General features: G+C 55.4%; 1 protein-coding gene across 1 annotated transcript; it reads right to left on the bottom strand.

Annotated features, from left to right (window-relative positions):
• Positions 1–6,672: 6,672 nt before the first annotated feature.
• Positions 6,673–16,126, bottom strand: BCL3 (BCL3 transcription coactivator). Its single transcript, XM_082861863.1, has 9 exons — positions 15,784–16,126; positions 13,902–14,055; positions 9,537–9,645; positions 9,094–9,298; positions 8,901–8,989; positions 8,627–8,704; positions 7,846–8,013; positions 7,358–7,475; positions 6,673–7,220 (listed from the first exon to the last, which is right to left on the bottom strand). Exons 1-9 carry the CDS (start codon positions 16,037–16,039, stop codon positions 7,033–7,035), a joined length of 1,365 nt encoding a protein of 454 aa, XP_082717989.1. The 5' UTR covers positions 16,040–16,126; the 3' UTR covers positions 6,673–7,032.
• Positions 16,127–16,866: the final 740 nt, after the last annotated feature.

The following is a 16,866-nucleotide window of genomic DNA, read 5'->3' as shown; positions in this document are numbered from 1 at the left end:
GAAGCCCAAATTTGTTGTTTTAAGCCGCTGAGTTTGTGGTCCTTTGTTACAGCAGCAACAGGAAATTAATACAATAAGTTAGAAAAAAAAAAAAAAGCAAGTGCAGAAGGATTAGTACAACACAATGTTGTTTATACCAGGTAAGGAAACCTGCAAAGGGAATTCCCTAGCGGTCCAGTGGTTAGGACTCCGTGCGCTCACTGCCGAGGACCAGGGTTCAATCCCTGGTCAGGGAACTAAGCTCCCACAAGCTGCACAGCGTGGCCAAAACATAAAGAAAAGAAAAGAAAACCTGCAAAACCAATGCTCTATATTATTGGGGGATGCATCGTATGTGATAATAGTATGAAACCATGAGTGGTAATGTCGAGCATTTAAATGCAGGACATGTCGAAGGAAAAAGATGGACTCTGAGGATACAATGGGACTACGATATCGTTAACGCTTTAATTAAAAAAAACTGTGCCAAATATGGCAAACTGGTTAAGAGTTCATATAGTTGCAAAGTGGATACAAAAGCAGTGGATGAGGGCTTCCCTGGAGGCGCAGTGGTTAAGAATCCGCCTGCCAATGCAGGGGACATGGGTTCGAGCCCTGGTCCGGGAAGATCCCACATGCCGCGGAGCAACAAAGCCCGTGCGCCACAACTACTGAGCCTGCGCTCCAGAGCCCATGCTCTGCAAGAAGAGAAGCCACCGCAATGAGAAGCCCGTGCACCGCAAAGAAGAGTAGCCCACTCTCGCTGCAACTAGAGAAAGCCCGCCCGCAGCAAAGAAGACCGAACACAGCCAAAAATAAGTAAATAAAATAAAGAAATTTATTTTAAAAAATCAGTGGATGATAAGAAAAGATACTGAAAAACATTATCAGGGAAATGAAAATCCAAACCACAAGGACATCCCACTTCACACCTGCCAGGAAGGCTATAATCAAAAGGACAGACAATAAGTATTGGAGAGGCTGTGGAGAAACTGGAACTCTCAGACAGTGCTGGTGGGGATGTAAAATGGTGCAGCTGCTTTGGAAAACGGTTTGGTAGTTCCTCAAAATGTTAAACATAGAGTCATTGTATGATCCTGGAATTCCATGCCTATGTATATATATCACAGAGAACTAAAAACATATATCCACACAAAGATTTGTGGAAACCACTTAAATGCCCGTCAAATGACAATGGATAAATGGGTAAATTAAACGCAGTATTCCCATATAATGGAATATTATTTGGCCATTAAAAGGAGTGAAATATTGATACAGGCTACAACATGGATGAACCTCAAAAGCTTTATGCTAAAGTAAAAGATGCCAGTCACAAAAGAACACATATTGTACGACTCAATTTATATAAAATGTCCAGAATAGGCAAACCTATAGAGACAGGAAGAATATTAGGGATTGCCTAGGGCTGAAGGAAGGGGGTTAGGGGGAAATAGGGAGTGACTACTAACGGGCAGGGGGTTTCTTTTGGGGATGAAGAAATGTTTTAAAATTGATTGTGGTGATGATTTCACAACTCTCTGAATTCACCAAAACCACTGAATTGTACACTTTAAATAGTTGAATTGTAGGCTATATACATTATATTTAATAAAACTGTTTATACAAAGTGGAGGCCGGACCCCAGGGTAGCCACAAGAGGGCGCACTAAGCACAGATTTACTTCCTCCCTTGGGAACTGAGTTTCTCAGGCCCTGCCCGCAGACCCTGGCCACACCTTTGAGAATCTGGCCACGCCCCAAGGTTCTGACCACACCCCAGGATATGGCCTGTCCTTCATCCAGGCCACGCCTCTGAAACTTTGGCCACACCCCGAGACCTTAACACACCCTAAAGCCCATGTCATACCCCAAAGCAGAGTCTGAGGCAGCAAATTCACACTCCCAACTCCGCAAGCTCTGAGCACAGATGCATGCAGACTTAAATCCTCTTAGAAACACAGAGCCTTAAAACAATGACTTGCAATTTGCAAGCGTTCTTTTCTTTTTTGAAATCATTTTAAACTTATAGAAAAGTTGCAAGAATAGGACAAAGGTTTCTTGTATACCCTTTACCCAGACTCATCAATCGTTAACAATTTGTCAATTTGCTTTATTATTTGCTCTCCCCCTCCCTCGAACCATTTGAGTTAAGTTTCAGACATTCTACCTCTTTGCTCCTAGACGCTCCGATGTGTATCTCCACGTACAAGAACATTCTCTTACACAGTCACAGTACGGTTATCAAAGGCAGGACAGTTAACAGTGATACAATACTAGCATGTAACACTGCAGCCTATATTCAAATCGCCAGTTGTCCCCAAATTATCCTCATAGCAAACCATTTTTTCCAGTCCAGGATCCAATCTGAGATCATGTGTTGCATTTAGGTTTTTTTTTTTTTAATTTAGTTTATTTATTTTTGGCTACGTTGGGTCTTCGTTGCTGAGCGCGGGCTTCTCTTTGTGGTAGCTTCTCTTGTTGCAGAGCACGGGCTCTAGGCGCGTGGGCTTCAGCAGTTGTGGCTCTCGGGCTCTAGAGTGCAGGCTCAGTAGTTGTGGCGCACGGGCTTAGTTGCTCCGTGGCGTGTGGGATCTTCCCGGACCAGGGCTCAAACCCGTGTTCCCTGCACTGGCAGGCAGATTCTTAGCCACTGAGCCACCAGGGAAGTCCTGCATTTAGTTTTGATGTCTTTATACTGTCCTTCAGTCTGGTACAACCGCTCAGCCTATCTTTGTGTTTCATGAAGTTGACGTTTTCGATAAATCACAGGCCACTTCTTAGCTCTTCGGTAAGGTGTCTAGATTTGGGTTTGTCTGACATTTCCTTGTGATCAGATTCTGGTGGCAGGAATATTATAAAAGTGATGCTGTGTCCTTCTCAGTGCATGGTATCAGAAGGTACACGATGTTTGTCATCCCATTCTTGGTGATGAATTCCTTCGCTTGGTGAAGGTGAATTGTGGAATCCCGGACTCACCGACCCACCAGGTCAGTGTCTCCCCTTTCTGGGCCTCAGTTTCCCTTTCTGTAAAATGGAGGTGTGGCTGACTTGAGGGTCTGCTCACACACCGAACCAGCAGATGTGTTCTGTTTAGTTCTTATGCTTTTAAAAGCATTTTGGGGGGACAGCACCCACATTTAAGATTTGGCAGATTTCATGCAAGTGCTTGAAAGAGATATTCTCTGACTGAGCATCTGGGTTTACTCAGGGTGGTGATAACAAGTGAAACTTTGCAACAGAGGCTGGGCCTCTGGAGCAATGCATTGAAAGTATGACTTCTGGCTCTAGAATGCAAGGACTTTCACAGATGAGAACAGTTCTTGGTGGTGGCAGTTAAGGGGGGTGTTTAATTCTGGGAGGGCTGGGGGGGGGGGACTGGAGACCCTCTATATAGCCCTTCTCCCCTCTCCTTCGAGTCTTTCTTCAGGGGAAGGGGGCCGGGTGTGGAAGGACACGTGCCCAGTCCCAAGGTCAGGAAGCTGAGAGGGGGTTTCCATGTGTGGAGAGGCCAGATCCTTTGTTTTAGAGAAGTAAGTTACCAAGGTCAGGGCTGGGTTCAGCTTTTGAACCGGGGGGATAGTTTCTCACACACAGAGAGGCACATCACCTCTTGGTCATCACCCTTGGACCCACAGATACAAGGAGATCTTGACACACACTCCAGGCTGGTGATGGGGCTGGCACCTACACTCTCATCAAATCCTCATCAACCCATCGGCCCTCAGACGTGGGCATTATTCCCATTTTACAGATGCGGAAACGGAGGCTCGGGGCCTGAAGTCGCCTGATCAAGGTCACATGGCTAGGGAATGGAAGGGCTGGACTCGAACTCAGTTCTAACTCCGGGGCCTGTGCTCTCAACGACACACCACCTGTCATCTTGCAGCCTTTCCACACACACATGCGTGTGCACACACAGAATAATAGGCACAACCACACACGACCTTCCTGTGAGTCAAGAGGGCCCAGCCACTATGAGCGTGGGTCTAGGAGGCAGGAGACCTGGCCTTCGATGGGCAACTTGCTCTCTCTGAGTCTCAGTTTTCTCATCTGGAATATGGGTACCATCATGGTCAATACATGGCTGCTAATATTTGCTCCCAAACTGGTCACACAGTGTGACAGGGGACCAGACACAGCCACAAAGAATCGCAGACACCATAATGCAATGGGGAGTGGGTGAGGCTCACTCATTCCACCATCACTTCTCAGGGGTCTGCTCCGTGCCAGGCAGTGTGCTGGCTGCTGTGGGTAGGGCAGCAGGAGGAAACTGTCCTCCCAGGGCTCATGGTCTGCTGGAGAGACAGTCACTGCACATGACCTTGCTCATGTGGTGGGATTATCACGTGGGAAGTTCTCACACACAGCTGCTTGCGGGGCCCAACAGTCACCCTCTGTAGTGGGTTGAGTGGTGGCCTCCCACAAAGATATGTCCCCATCCTTACCCCCCAAAACCTTTAAATGTGACCTTATTTGGAAAAAGGGTCTTTGCAGATGCACTTAAGGTTAGGATCTCAAGATGAGATCATCCTGGATTACCTGGGTGGGTTTAGGGCTAAACCCAGTGACAATTGTCCTTATGAGAGCCAGAAGAGAAGACACAGACACACAGCAGAGGAAGCCATGTGAAGATGGAGGCAGAGATTGGAGAGATGCAGCCACAAGCCAAGGAATGCCAGCGGCCACCTAGGATCCTCCCCTAGAGCCTTTGGAGGGAGTGTGGCCCTGCTGACACCTTCACTTTGAACTTCTGGCTTCCAGAAATGTGAGAGAATAAATTCATTTTGAGCCATCTAGTTTGTGGCCATTTCTTACAGCAGCCCTAGGAAACCAACATGTCTTCCAAATCAGGCAGCTCTAGGGACACCATAGCCCAGAGGCAGCATCAAAAGCACAGGCACATGGCTTCCCTGGTGGCTCAGTGGTTGAGAGTCCACCTGCCGATGCAGGGGACGCGGGTTCGTGCCCCGGTCCGGGAAGATCCCACATGCCGTGGAGCGGCTGGGCCCGTGAGCCCTGGCCACTGAGCCTGCGCGTCCGGAGCCTGTGCTCCACAACGGGAGAGGCCACAGCGGTGAGAGGCCCGCGTACAGAAAAAAAAAAAAAAAAAAATTGGGCTACCCAGTCAGAGCTGCCCCAGAAGTGCGTGTACATGGATGTGTGTGCGTGTGTGTACACACACGCACACACCCCTAGCCTAGACGCAACAGTGTCTCCTAGGAAGACGTTAAGGCAGTGGGTCTCACAGATACAGCATGTTGTGGAGTCACCGCAGCAGAAATGTTCACAATCACCAAGACATACAAAGACCCAGAGGCCCAAGGAGGGCCCGCCAGACTGAAAAACCCACACTCAGCATCACTCGGAAACACAAACACATGGTCACTCAAGAAGACCAATAGAATGGGACCAAGGTTGCCACTTCTCCCAAAGGACACCCCTTTCTCCAAGGCTGGAGGCACTGGGGGCTGACATGGGGTCCAGCCCTTTCTTGGGGGTTCCAGCTTGTCCTTGCCCCCCCCATTGTACATCCATCTTCCCTTCCCAACGGGCAAATCCCTGTAAAAATCACTTATCCATATACCCACCGCTTAGTGATGTTGCTTCTCTGATCGAATAGAGACTCCGATGATATTTACATCCTAACCCCTGGAACTCTGTGAATGTTACTCCATATGGCAAAAGGGATTTGGTAGCTGTGAGGAAGTGAAGGGTCTTGAGATGGGGGAGATTATCCTGGATTATCTGTGGGCACCTGGGGGAATCACAGGGTCCTCCTAAGAGGGAAACGGGAGATCAGAGTAGGTGTACAGATAGAAGCAAGAAGGTGCTGTGATACAAGGAAGGGGCCATGAGCTAAGGAATGCAGGCGGCCTCTGGGAGCTGGATAGTGCAAGGGACCAGATTCTCCTCTAGAGCTTCCAGGAGGAACCAGCTCTGCTGACACTTTGACTTTGGTCCAGTCAAGTTGATTTTGGACTTCTGACCTCCAGAACTATAAGAGGATGAACCTGTGCTGTTTTAAGCTGCTGAATCTGTGGTGCTTTGTTACTGTGGTAACGGGAAATGAATGCAAACCCTGACTGATACATAAGAGACGTGTCCAGACGGTCAAAAATATATATGTATGTCAGGGGGGCCCTGGAGCCACTGAATCAAAATGTGACACACCAAGCGAGGCAGTCACATAGAAACAATCACACGATGACCGCAGGTCTCAATGTTAGGAACACTCACAAATGCTACACGCACGGAGACCCAGAGGCAACTGGCATCAACAGTTTACCACAGGTACGCGATTGGGGGGAACCAACTGTGGTACACAGGGACCCACAAACCGCAGAATCCTTCAGAAGCAGACACACACACACATGCACTATGGAATCCAACAGGATCCTCTGGAAAGATGTCACACTTCACGTCGTCCCCAGAAACAATGGCACAGTGACACAATGACAGAACATTTACAACACACCGTAAGTCCTAGAGTCGCCCACACATGTCACTGTCAGTCTGAGACTCACACAGAGTCAGCTGGATACAGCACCCAGGTGGGCACACACACAAACACACTCCCTCCAGACCTCCTCATGAAAGAGGCCTAGCAAAGCCAGGGATATGGTACAAAAATAGTTTATTACAAAAGAAATTCAACCAAAAAGCCTAATAATTTACATTGATATCAGTGCCTGGCTACAGCCCATCTCTCCCTCCTTACTGAACTGGGTAAAGGCCAGAGGGCAGGGCTGTTCCTTGGTTCCACCAGCTCTGGGAGAGGAGAAGGAAATGAATGATTGGGTGAAGTTCCAGATGGGAGACCGGTGCCTGAGAATAATAGGGTAAGAGTCCCGGGCTGGGGGTGGGGACGAGATGGGGGCATATCCATGCTGAGAAGAGGGGGGAGGTTATGGGTAAATATATGTGCCTCTGTGCAAATCCTGGTCCAGAAGATTGGGGGGGGGCAGAGTGAGATCTTCACAGTTTCCAGGAGGGCCGACCCCATAGGGCAGCGAGGTCCCTCCTCATGAGTCCGAGATCTGCCCCCCCATCCCTCTCAGCTACCTCCTGGAGCTGGGGAGGGGGGCACCGGCCGGCCAGGGGCTCGGAGGACCCCGGCATAGGGCAGGAAGGTCGGTGGAGATGAGGCAGGAAGGAAAAAATTGGGGGGAACCATGGGGAATCCAGGGGGGTCCTTGGGGGGAGACTGGGAGGGCGAGGAGGGTGGTGATGCTGACAGAAGACCTGTGGGAAGAGAAGAGAGAGGAGGGGTGAAGGCAGCGAGAGGCTGGATCCAGGGGGAAGGGGGCTGGGGACCCCCACTCCTGGGTTCTGAGGGAGGGCGGAGCTGGGCTGCTGGAAGTTGGGAGCCGGTTTCTCACCATTGGAGCTGAGGCGGCTGCTGCTCTCAGGGGAGGTGGTGGCACTCCGGTCAGGGGAGGGCTCTGGCTGGCATGCAGGAGCAGCCCGTGTGGCCTTCCCTCTCAGGATGTCGATGACCTGCGGGGCGATGCGGGGGTGGGGTCATCACCAGGCCACCCCTGCCCACACAGCCCTGCTTCTCTCCATCTCTCCTAGCTCACGGGGTCTCCTAGCTCAGGGAGCACCGCCTCTTTCTCAGTACGTGCAGGGGGACAAGTCACTTCCTTTCTTTGTGCCTCAGTCACTCTTTTGTCTAGAACTCACACCCACGCCCTCAGGCTCACCGGCTTGCCTCCACGCCCTGGCACAGACGCGCACACGCCCACCGCCGCATCCCCTGCACGCACGTGCCCACTCACCTGTCACATCCGCGAGGACCGGCGCTGGGGCACAGACACCCCTGAAACCCCTGTAACCCCCGCCGCCACCAGCGCGCACACTCACTCACCCGGCGGCTGCGCGCCACCATGAGCGGCGTGTCGTTGTGGCAGTTCTTGAGGCCGCTGTCTGCGCCGCTGCGGACCAGCGTGCGCACGAGCGGGAGGAGCCCGCGGCCTGAGGCCGAATGCAGCGCCGAGCTGCCCGAGTACATTTGCGCGTTCACGTTGGCGCCGTGCTGCGGGCGGGGAGGCGCGGGTCAGGACCACCGCCAGGTCCCGGGGTGGGGGGGGCGGAACCCAGGGGGCGGGGCTACAGTGAGGGGCGGGGCCGGGCGTGAGGGTGGGACTCACAACCTGGGGCGGGGCCAGATCGGGGTTGGGTGATAGAAGGGTAGAAGTTGGAAACAAAGGCGGGACAGAGCGGGATTGGAGGGGCGGCGCCGAATCAACCAGAGCTGGACTCGGCAGCCCCGGCCAAAGCAGGGGCGGAGTCAGAGAAGGGAAGGGTCCAGAGTCTGGGCCTGATCCTGGACGGAGTCGGGGAGGAAGGACAGCGCGGGGACAGGGCCAAAGCCGGAAGGCAGGGTCAGCAAGACTCTAGGTGGTTGGGGCCTGGGACGTTTTGGGGCCGGAGGAGGGATGGGAGAAGACCCGGGACTAGTTCGTAGCCTGGAGGGGTGAAGTCCTAGGGTTGACAGAACGAGGCCTAGAAGGAAAGGTCGGGGCTGGAAGCGCAGCAAGAGCAAGAGCCAGAACTGGAAGGCGGCGTCGGTGGCAGGGATGGGGCGACAGCCGGGTGGTGTCAGAGGAAAGGGTGGGCGAGAGGCCACGGGCAGGGGCCTTACCCACCTGTAGCAGCAGCTGCACCATGCTAAGGCTGTTGTTTTCCACGGCGTGGATGAGTGGGGAGCGGCCGCTCTTAATGTCCTGCGGCAGGGCGGGAAGGTTTTAAGCGTCTCCTAGCACTGCCCAAACAGCCGGCGGCCCGCGTCCTAACCGCTGGGTCCAGCATCTCAATCCCCTTAGATTCTTCAAGCCCCACCCCACCCATTCGGGCTCTCTCCCACCCAAGCCCCGCCCCCTCTTCTCCTCTTGGCCCCTCCCCCGGCCCAATCGCGCTCACCACCGCGTCGATGTCCGCGCCGTGCTCCAGCAAGAGCAGCACCGCTTCTTGGCACTCGGTGTTCACGGCCACGTGCAGGGCGGTGAGCCCTGAAGGAGAGGGAGGCTCAGTTAAACCTGGGCCTGGGGCTTTGCAGCCTCAGGACTCCAGGTCCTGCCGGACAGCCCCACCCCGCGCCCGGGTAGATGCTCACCGTCGTAATTGCGGGCCTCCAGGTCCATGGTGCCCCCGGCCGCGCTGTCCAGCAGGGCCCGCAGGCAGGCCGGGCTGCGGTGCTCGCAAGCTAGGTGCGCTGCCGTCTGGCCGTGGCGGTCCAGTGCCATGGGGCTGGCACCGGCCATCACCAGGAGCCGGACCACAGACGGCAAAGTGGTGATCACAGCCAGGTGTAGCGGTGTCTGGGGAACAGAGACTGTGAGGGACCCGTTCCCTGCCCTGCGTCCCAGTCCTGCCTTCCTCAGAATTCCTGAGTCCTGACCCCCAGCTGTAGTCTTAGGCAGCAACCAGAAATCTGGAGCACCTCGTCCCTTAGATTTAAGAGTCAGGGCCCCCAGCTCTTCTTCCCGTAGGAAACAGGAGTCCGGGTTCCCAGACCCCTCTCCCATTAGATCCAGGCCCCCAGGCCCCCAGCCGCACCTGCCGGAGGTTGTTGTAGATATCCAGCTCCCGGCCGCCATGCTGGAAGAGGTTGACTAGCCGATGCACAGCTGGTAGATTGCCCTGCACCACCGCAATGTGGAGTGGCCTGGGGGTGGAGGATCACGGGCGTTAGAGGCTGGTCACCTCTCACCTCCATACTCTCAGCAGTGCTAACTCCAAAATGCGCAGGATACTTTAGAAGTGTCTCTAGAATCCAACCACTGCTCCCCACCCCCACTCCCTCCATCCTGTCAGGCACCACCATCTCCCCTCCTGGACTGTCCCCTCCTCGCTGGCCTCCCTGCTTCCATCCTGCTCTACTGTCTGTCCCTCACATAGCAGCTAGAGGGACCCTTTTAGACCCTAAGTCAGGTCATGCCCCTTTTCTGCACAGAATCCTCAGAGTAAAGTCCTCACCGTGGCCCACAGACCCTGTGTGATCTTGTTTCCTGCTCTTCAGTTCCTTTTGATATCATCTCTGTCCACTCTCCTCAGCCCACTCTGGCCACTAGCCTCCTTGGTGTTCCTCCAATATACCAAGCATGCTCGCCTCCTAGGCCTTTGCACTGGCTGTTCCCTCTGCTGGGAAGAGTCTTCCCCCCATACTTGCAGGACTAGCTCCCCTCATTTGGGCCTCTGCTAAAATGGTACAGCAGCGGCTCCCTCCCCCACCCCCGGCTTTATTTTCCTCCAGTTCATCACCTGATGTGGTACACTTTACTTGTTTCCTGTCTGAATCTCCCCCGATAGAATGTCAACTCCACCAGGGTAGAGCGTTTGGTGTGCTTCCATCACTGCCCAGTGCCTAGGACAGTGGCTGGCGCTGAGCAGGTGCTCCACAAACACGCTCTGAATAGATGAGTCCCTCTCAATGATCCCTGGCCATCCTTGAAGCTGGTAACCACATTCCCACCCCACTCAAGGCCACAGTTTTCTCATCTGTGGAATGGGTGGGGATGAACTCGATACCACCATCAAGGTCTCCATCAGTGGTGACTGGAGATCACGGTCAGCCTCCATCCCAAGAGTATGTATTTTGCCCAGAAGGGAGGTGGGACAAACTAGTCACTGTTTGGGAAGCTGGACTGCGCAACCCAGGTCCCCCCAACACACACCACTTCTGGACTGAAGGACTCATTCCCTCAGCTTCTGGGAAGGTTGTCAGCTCTCAGCTCTCTCTGGGAATTACCCTCCGCTGAAAAGAGCTGCTGGCCCAGGTCATGGGGGTTAGGTGGGTAGATGCCACCCAATGGCATCCAGTGACTGGTCCGTGTGGGTGTCGAAGGCCTGGGCTTCTGGCCCCAACTCTGAAGGCCACTCCAGCTGCAACATTCCCTGTGGGATAACTGAGGCCCCGATGAAACTACGTAGCAGCTCAAATTCTCCCTGTGCGCAGTCCTGCTTCCTCCATCTCTGTAGGCACCGATCTGGATAACACTTTCCAATAAACTTCCTGCCCCTTCCCAGGGTCCCGAACCCGGACATTAGCGCTGAGGGCACAAGGCTGACTGGAGGTACACAGTCCCTACAACCTTTCTTTAAAGGCCATTTTCCAGAGCAACTTCTTTCTCACCCACCACTGCTTGCTGACGAACCAGAGTGTGGCTAAGAGAGGTGAACCGCGGTTCTCCCAAGTGTGGAATCTGCATCTAGAATCCAGCTCCCTAGGTACTGGAGGCAGAGAAATCCTGCAGCCCTGGAGGCTCTGCCAGGGCTGAGTAGGCCGGCGCTGCAAATTGCGTTACAAGTCTCTCTAGCTGTGCGCCTAGGCGGCCCTTTACAGCCTCGGGTTTCTCCTCCGTAAAGTATAGCCTACAAGAACGCCCATCTCCCAGTAGGAGATTATGCAGGTGTAACGCTGAACCTGGATCCTGAGCCGAGACAGCCAAATTTAAAAAGAAATCTTGGGGGAGGGGTCGGAGCTGGGCCAGGGCCCCCTTGGGAAGGGCTCCCTCCCCTCCCTGCATCTCCCAGGACGCCCGGCCTGGGTCCCCTTCGGGGCGGGAGGGGTTAAGTGAGGGCAGAGGGAGAAAATTATTTCAGAGAAACCGTCCAGGCCTGAGTTCCCATAAACGCGCGGGCCGCAGGGGGTGGGGCGGGGCTGGAGGAAGTGGGGACGGGAGGGGCGGCCCAGCCCTCGGACTTCCAGTAACAGGTCTGCTGGGCGGGGCTCCGCTTCCTGCTCCCGGGGGAGGGAAGCCTGTCCCGTCGGGGATCTACCCCGGCCACCCGGACACCCCAACTTCCATCCTCGAATAGGGCGGAGAGGGGAGCCTGATCCAAAGCGATCTAGTTACCCTGGGGGTAAGGGCCCCAACTTCTCCAGCCAGAGGACCCCTCTGGAACTCCACCCTCCAGGGCTCCGACTCCAGCTGGCTCCCTAACCCCCACATCTTGGCATCCATCCCCAAGATCTCTTGGGACCCGGGAATACGGTGCCCTAACTCATTGCGGATACGAACTTTCCCCTTCCCTCCGAGTTCTAGATCCCCAAGCTGCCCCGCCCGCTGCTCCTTACCCGCTCAGGGGTCACGGAAGGCAGTCCCCCAACCTCTGCTCTCTGGGACTCAGAACGCGTTCCCCCCTCTCTTGGAGACCCAGACTTCCATCTCCCCAGTGCCTCCTGACTTCTTGGTGGCGGGGGGGTGGGGGTGGGGGGTGGGGAGGTTGTCCGAATGCCCTGAGATCTTACTCCCTTGAATCCCTAGAAGTTCAGCCTCCCAACCATAGCTTTGCCGTTCCGGGGACCCAGACCTAGCGTGTCCCCCCTCCCGCGCCCCCGCCTGGCCTGTGCCTGCTGCCCATTCCGGTAAAGTCTCGGCCCCAGCGGAAGGGGTTAAGGTTAGAGGGAGCGCCAGGAGGGGGAGGCTGTGAGTGAGTGACGGGTGCTGACGTGGGGGAGGCAGAGCAGCTGGGCTGCGGTCAGGTTCTGCGGGAAGGGATTTCCCCCAACAGGCAGCTGAGGCAGAAGTGTTTGCTTTGGGGGAGAGCGGGGAGGGCGGGGAGGGCGGCTGGGGTGTGGGGCTGGAGACTGGTGTGCCAGGTCGCCTCTGCACCCTGCTTTCACAGGTTGCAAACAAATCACCCCTGGGGACGGATACAAATTAAATCTATTTCACTGATGACCCCAGACGTACCCAGAGTGGGCGGGAACTAGCTTTACCGAGCCCTGTATATGTATATCTCAGGCACTTCCTCCTGCTTGGGTTCACAAGGATAAGTCCACGACAACCCTGGGAGCTCCGTTCAACCAACCAAAAGCCGCTCCCATGTACTGAGCACCTACCGTGTGCACCCCCCTCCGTTCTATGCACTGTGTGTATGTACATCACTGCACTGAATCCTAATTGTGATTATGAGCCCGGATTTCCAAATAGGGAAACTGAGGCTCGAGGATGTGAAGTCACCCAGGAGCCAGTGGTGGAGGCCCCCCCTTTCCTTGTAGAAATAGGCTTGTCCATCCCATCTCCACCTGCGGTTTCCAGTCCCCAAACCCCATTCCCAGACAATCGCTTTATAGAAATCATTTCATTTCTGCCTCACAGAGACCCTCATCTTATGCTTCCTGTTTTTACAGGGGGAAACTGAGGTAGAGAGGGGTGAGAAAGTGGCCGGCTGAGATTCAAACCGAGGTTGATAGAATAACAATAACCATGGCGGTCAAGTATATCGAGTGCTTACTGTGTGCTAGGCCCTCCCGTGCAGGATTTCTCAGCAGCTTCATGCTGCTCAGAAGCGTGGCCCCTCAAACGGCAGATGATAAAACCATGAGATTTGGGAAGTCACCTTAAGGGGTCGTCAAGTTAAGTTAGTGGGCTATGACCAGGAAACCATGACATAAGACTAGAATAGAAAATCCCAAAGTACATCCCAAGTCGTAAGGGTGAGTGTTGTTTTGTTCTGTGCAATTTTTATTTCAAGTTTATATGTGCGTGTATGTGCTGGGTTTAGTAAAAAGCAATAACGATAATAATACCAGTAATTAACACATATGGAACAGGCAATCTGCGAGGCTCAGTGCTAGGAGTTTAACATGTATAGTTCGTAGAATAAATTGGTCAGTGAGATGTCTTCCTCAGTTTGGGATTTTGATAAAACAGTTGAAGCCCACTGCTCCAAAAACAGTCCTGGGAGGTAAGTGCTCTCAGGGTGCCCAATTTTTCAGAAGAGGAAACTGAGGTCCAGAGAGGGAAAGGGGCTTGCTCAGAGTCACACAGCGGTGGAGACAGGGTTCTAACTCAGGTGCAGGTAACTTGAAAGCCCACGCTGAGTGCCCCTGTGCTGTGGTGGGTGGGTGAGGTGGGTGGAAGGTTGGTCTCCCCACTCCCTACTGCCCTCCATGAATGGGGGACTGTCACTCACGTGTCTCCGTCCTCGTCCGCATGGGTGGCCATGGCGATGTCAGCCGACAGGGGGTGTTCCATGGAGCACATCATGGGGTACAGGGGTGTAGGCAGGTTCAGCAGAGGAAAGGGGGAGCCCATCGTTGGGGTGGGGTACAGGGACAGTAAAGGTCCTGGGCAGAGAAAGGACATGCGTGAGACCAAGCCCACAGATCCTCAACCCACCCCCCACCTCCCGGCCTTCGCTACTGCGTGTCACCTGCCCTTTTTCCCAGGTCCCTTTTGCATCTCCTACTGAGTCCTCAAGGTGCAAGACAAACTCCTCTACTGCATCCCTCCTCTGGGCTCCCGCAGCTTCCCCCAGCCCACCCCCCGCCCCAGCCCTGGACACTCTCACTGTCACATCTTTACTTGTGTCTGATGCCCCATCTCCCACTAGGCAGAGAGTCCCTTAAGGACTGAACCCCCATCATCACTCAGCAGGGGGACCTCAGGGCCTGTTTGCTGAGTGAATTTGTGGCTGACGGAGGTAAGGATGGATGAAGCACTGGATGTAGGGTGTGGGGTGAATGTGTACAGAGTTTGGGGAGAGGGAGTGCTGCCAGAAACATGTTCAGATCAAAGTGTTGGAAGGGACCATGGTAGCAGGCAAATCCATATCCACCCATCACACAGATGGGGAAAACTGAGGCCCAGGTTCTCATGGGGGGAATAGGAAAAAAGGAGAAGGCTGTGACCGGCCTCCTGATGCACAGCTTGAAGCTGTACTCTGAGGGGGTGGAAGGTGCAGAAACTGGGCAAAGGTCTGGAGGCACTAGGCATGGGGTCTCTGCAGCTCTGAGGGTCACTCCGAGATCGTGAGGTGGGCACAGCTGTGGGAGGGGCCACCCCCTCCTGGAGGTCAGGGATGAAGACAGGATCCGGAAAATGGATTTTGGCCTTCTCTGTCATCTCCTGGTCCTTGGGGGTTCCCATTCCTGAACCCCCAAGTTTCCTGGTCCTTGCATGTCCAATACCAGGCCTTGACACCCTGAGGCCTTCTGCCCAGAGACCCCTGAATCCTTCTTCCTGGCTCTAAATCCTTGAGTCCCAGAACTCCCCAGTCCTGCCCCCAATTCTTAGACTGAGCCCAAGCCCCCTAAGGCCACCTGACCTTGTGACCCCAGCGAAGACACTGGTCACTTGCAAGCACACAGAACTGGGTGCTCAGAACCGCAGATCTCTGGCCTGCTGGCTCCTTAAGGACCCCTGGTATCTGGATCGGTCTCCTTGGGTCCTTGTGATCCCAGATATTGGGGTGCTCAGAACTCCAACGCTGTTCTCCTAATTCCCATCGTCTCCCGATATCTTGGTTCCCGAGATTTTGACATCCGCGGATCCTTAATATCTGTCTCCTTAGAACCCCAGTCTCTGTGCCCCTGACTTCCTTTGACCCCACATATAGTTCGGGATGCCAAGACCCCAGTTTCTTGGGTCCAAGTGCTGATTCCTTATAACCCTAGATATCTGGGTTCTGAAGAGTTTATAATTCTGTGTTCCTGGGGCTTGATTCCCTGAGAACCCATTTCTGTACTGCTGGGCACTGTCTCCTAGCTCCCTATATGTGGCACTCGGACCCTGGGCTCTATCCCTCAGGGCCCCCTGACACCCAGCCTTCCTACAACCCTGATACCTGTGTCCCAAGGCACTGCTCCCTGAAGCTCCCATATCTGCACCCCTGGGACCTCAGGCTGTGCGCCCAGCTCCCCAGGAACCCCATATCTGTGCCCTTGGGACCTTGGCTTCTGTCCCTCAGCTGCCCGAGGCCCCGTATATTACGTCGGAGCTCTGCCCCTGGCTCCGGTAGTGACCCTCTGCACTGCCTGGCCCCCACCCGGCCATGACCCGCGGAAGCCACTCACCCTGGTAGTAAATTGCTTCTGGCCGGGCCAGGCCGTGGGGGGGCGCAGGCACCGCTGGCGTGTCTAAGCCACCGCGGAGGGGATCCGGGGGGACGATGGGGCCCGCAGCGCCGCGGGGGGCGGCGGGCTCTGGGGAGGGCGCACGCAGAGGGCGCTTGCGGAGCGGCAGCGCGGCGCCTGGGGGTCCGGAGGCCTTGGGCCGGGTACGCAGGTCCACAGGCCCCTCGTCCATGGTCCCCGCGGGGCATCGGGGCATGGGGCCGCCGGGGACGGCGGCCGAGCGGGCGGCCGGAGTGCGGCTGGGTTGGCGGCACGGGAGGGTGGCTGCGCCGAGCGCCGGGACTTCCCCTGCTGCCGGCTGAACTGAAGGGACTTTTGTCGGCCCGGGCGGTGCCGACAGCCTGCCTCCCCGCCCCCGGCCCCCCCGGGGCCACCCGTCCGCCCCAGGGGTTTCCTGGACCCGCCGCCGCTCCCGCCGTCCCGCGGTGCAGCCTGCAGAGCGCCCCGCCCGCGCCGCGCCCCGCGCCCGCCCCCTCCCAGCCCCGCGGCGCCCGGAGCGGCCGGGTCTTGGCGTGGGGCGGGGGGTGGGTGGGAAGAAGGCGGGGTCGCGGGTTGCGGGGTCCCCACCCCTGCGGCTGCGGGCGTCAGGCTCCGTCTCCGCTTTTTTGTCTTTCTGGCTATAGGCCTCTGTATCTCTCAGTCTGGCTTTCGGGTCTGGATAGATGTCTCTCTATCTCTGTGTCTCTGTTCTCAGTGTCTCTGTCTCTGTCGTCTCTTTGCTTCCCTCACCATCTCTCTGTCACTCGAGTGCTGTCTGCTCTCAGCCTCTCCTCCAGGGAGGCAATTCCCTGAGGCCCTGGGGTCGCTAAGACGCGGGTTCGATTCCCTACTCCTACTTCCTCGCTGGGTGACCTTGACCAGGCGCTTCCCTTCTGTGAGCCGTTTCCTCCTTTGTGGGAGCGAAAAGACGCACCCGGGGTAGGGACTACGCTCCGCAGGCGCCCAGGCACTATCCCTCAGCCTGCCCTGCCCCCATCTCTGCTTCCTCCTGTGCCTCCTCAGCTTTGGGTCTGAACTTCGTTG

The sequence above is a fragment of the Leucopleurus acutus genome (genome assembly GCF_964270905.1).
Source record: "Leucopleurus acutus genome assembly, chromosome: 20".
In the NCBI taxonomy this organism is placed as follows: Eukaryota; Metazoa; Chordata; class Mammalia; order Artiodactyla; family Delphinidae; genus Leucopleurus; species Leucopleurus acutus.
The sequence above is the reverse complement of the archived record's forward strand: the minus strand, read 5'-3'. Positions and strand labels throughout refer to the sequence as shown.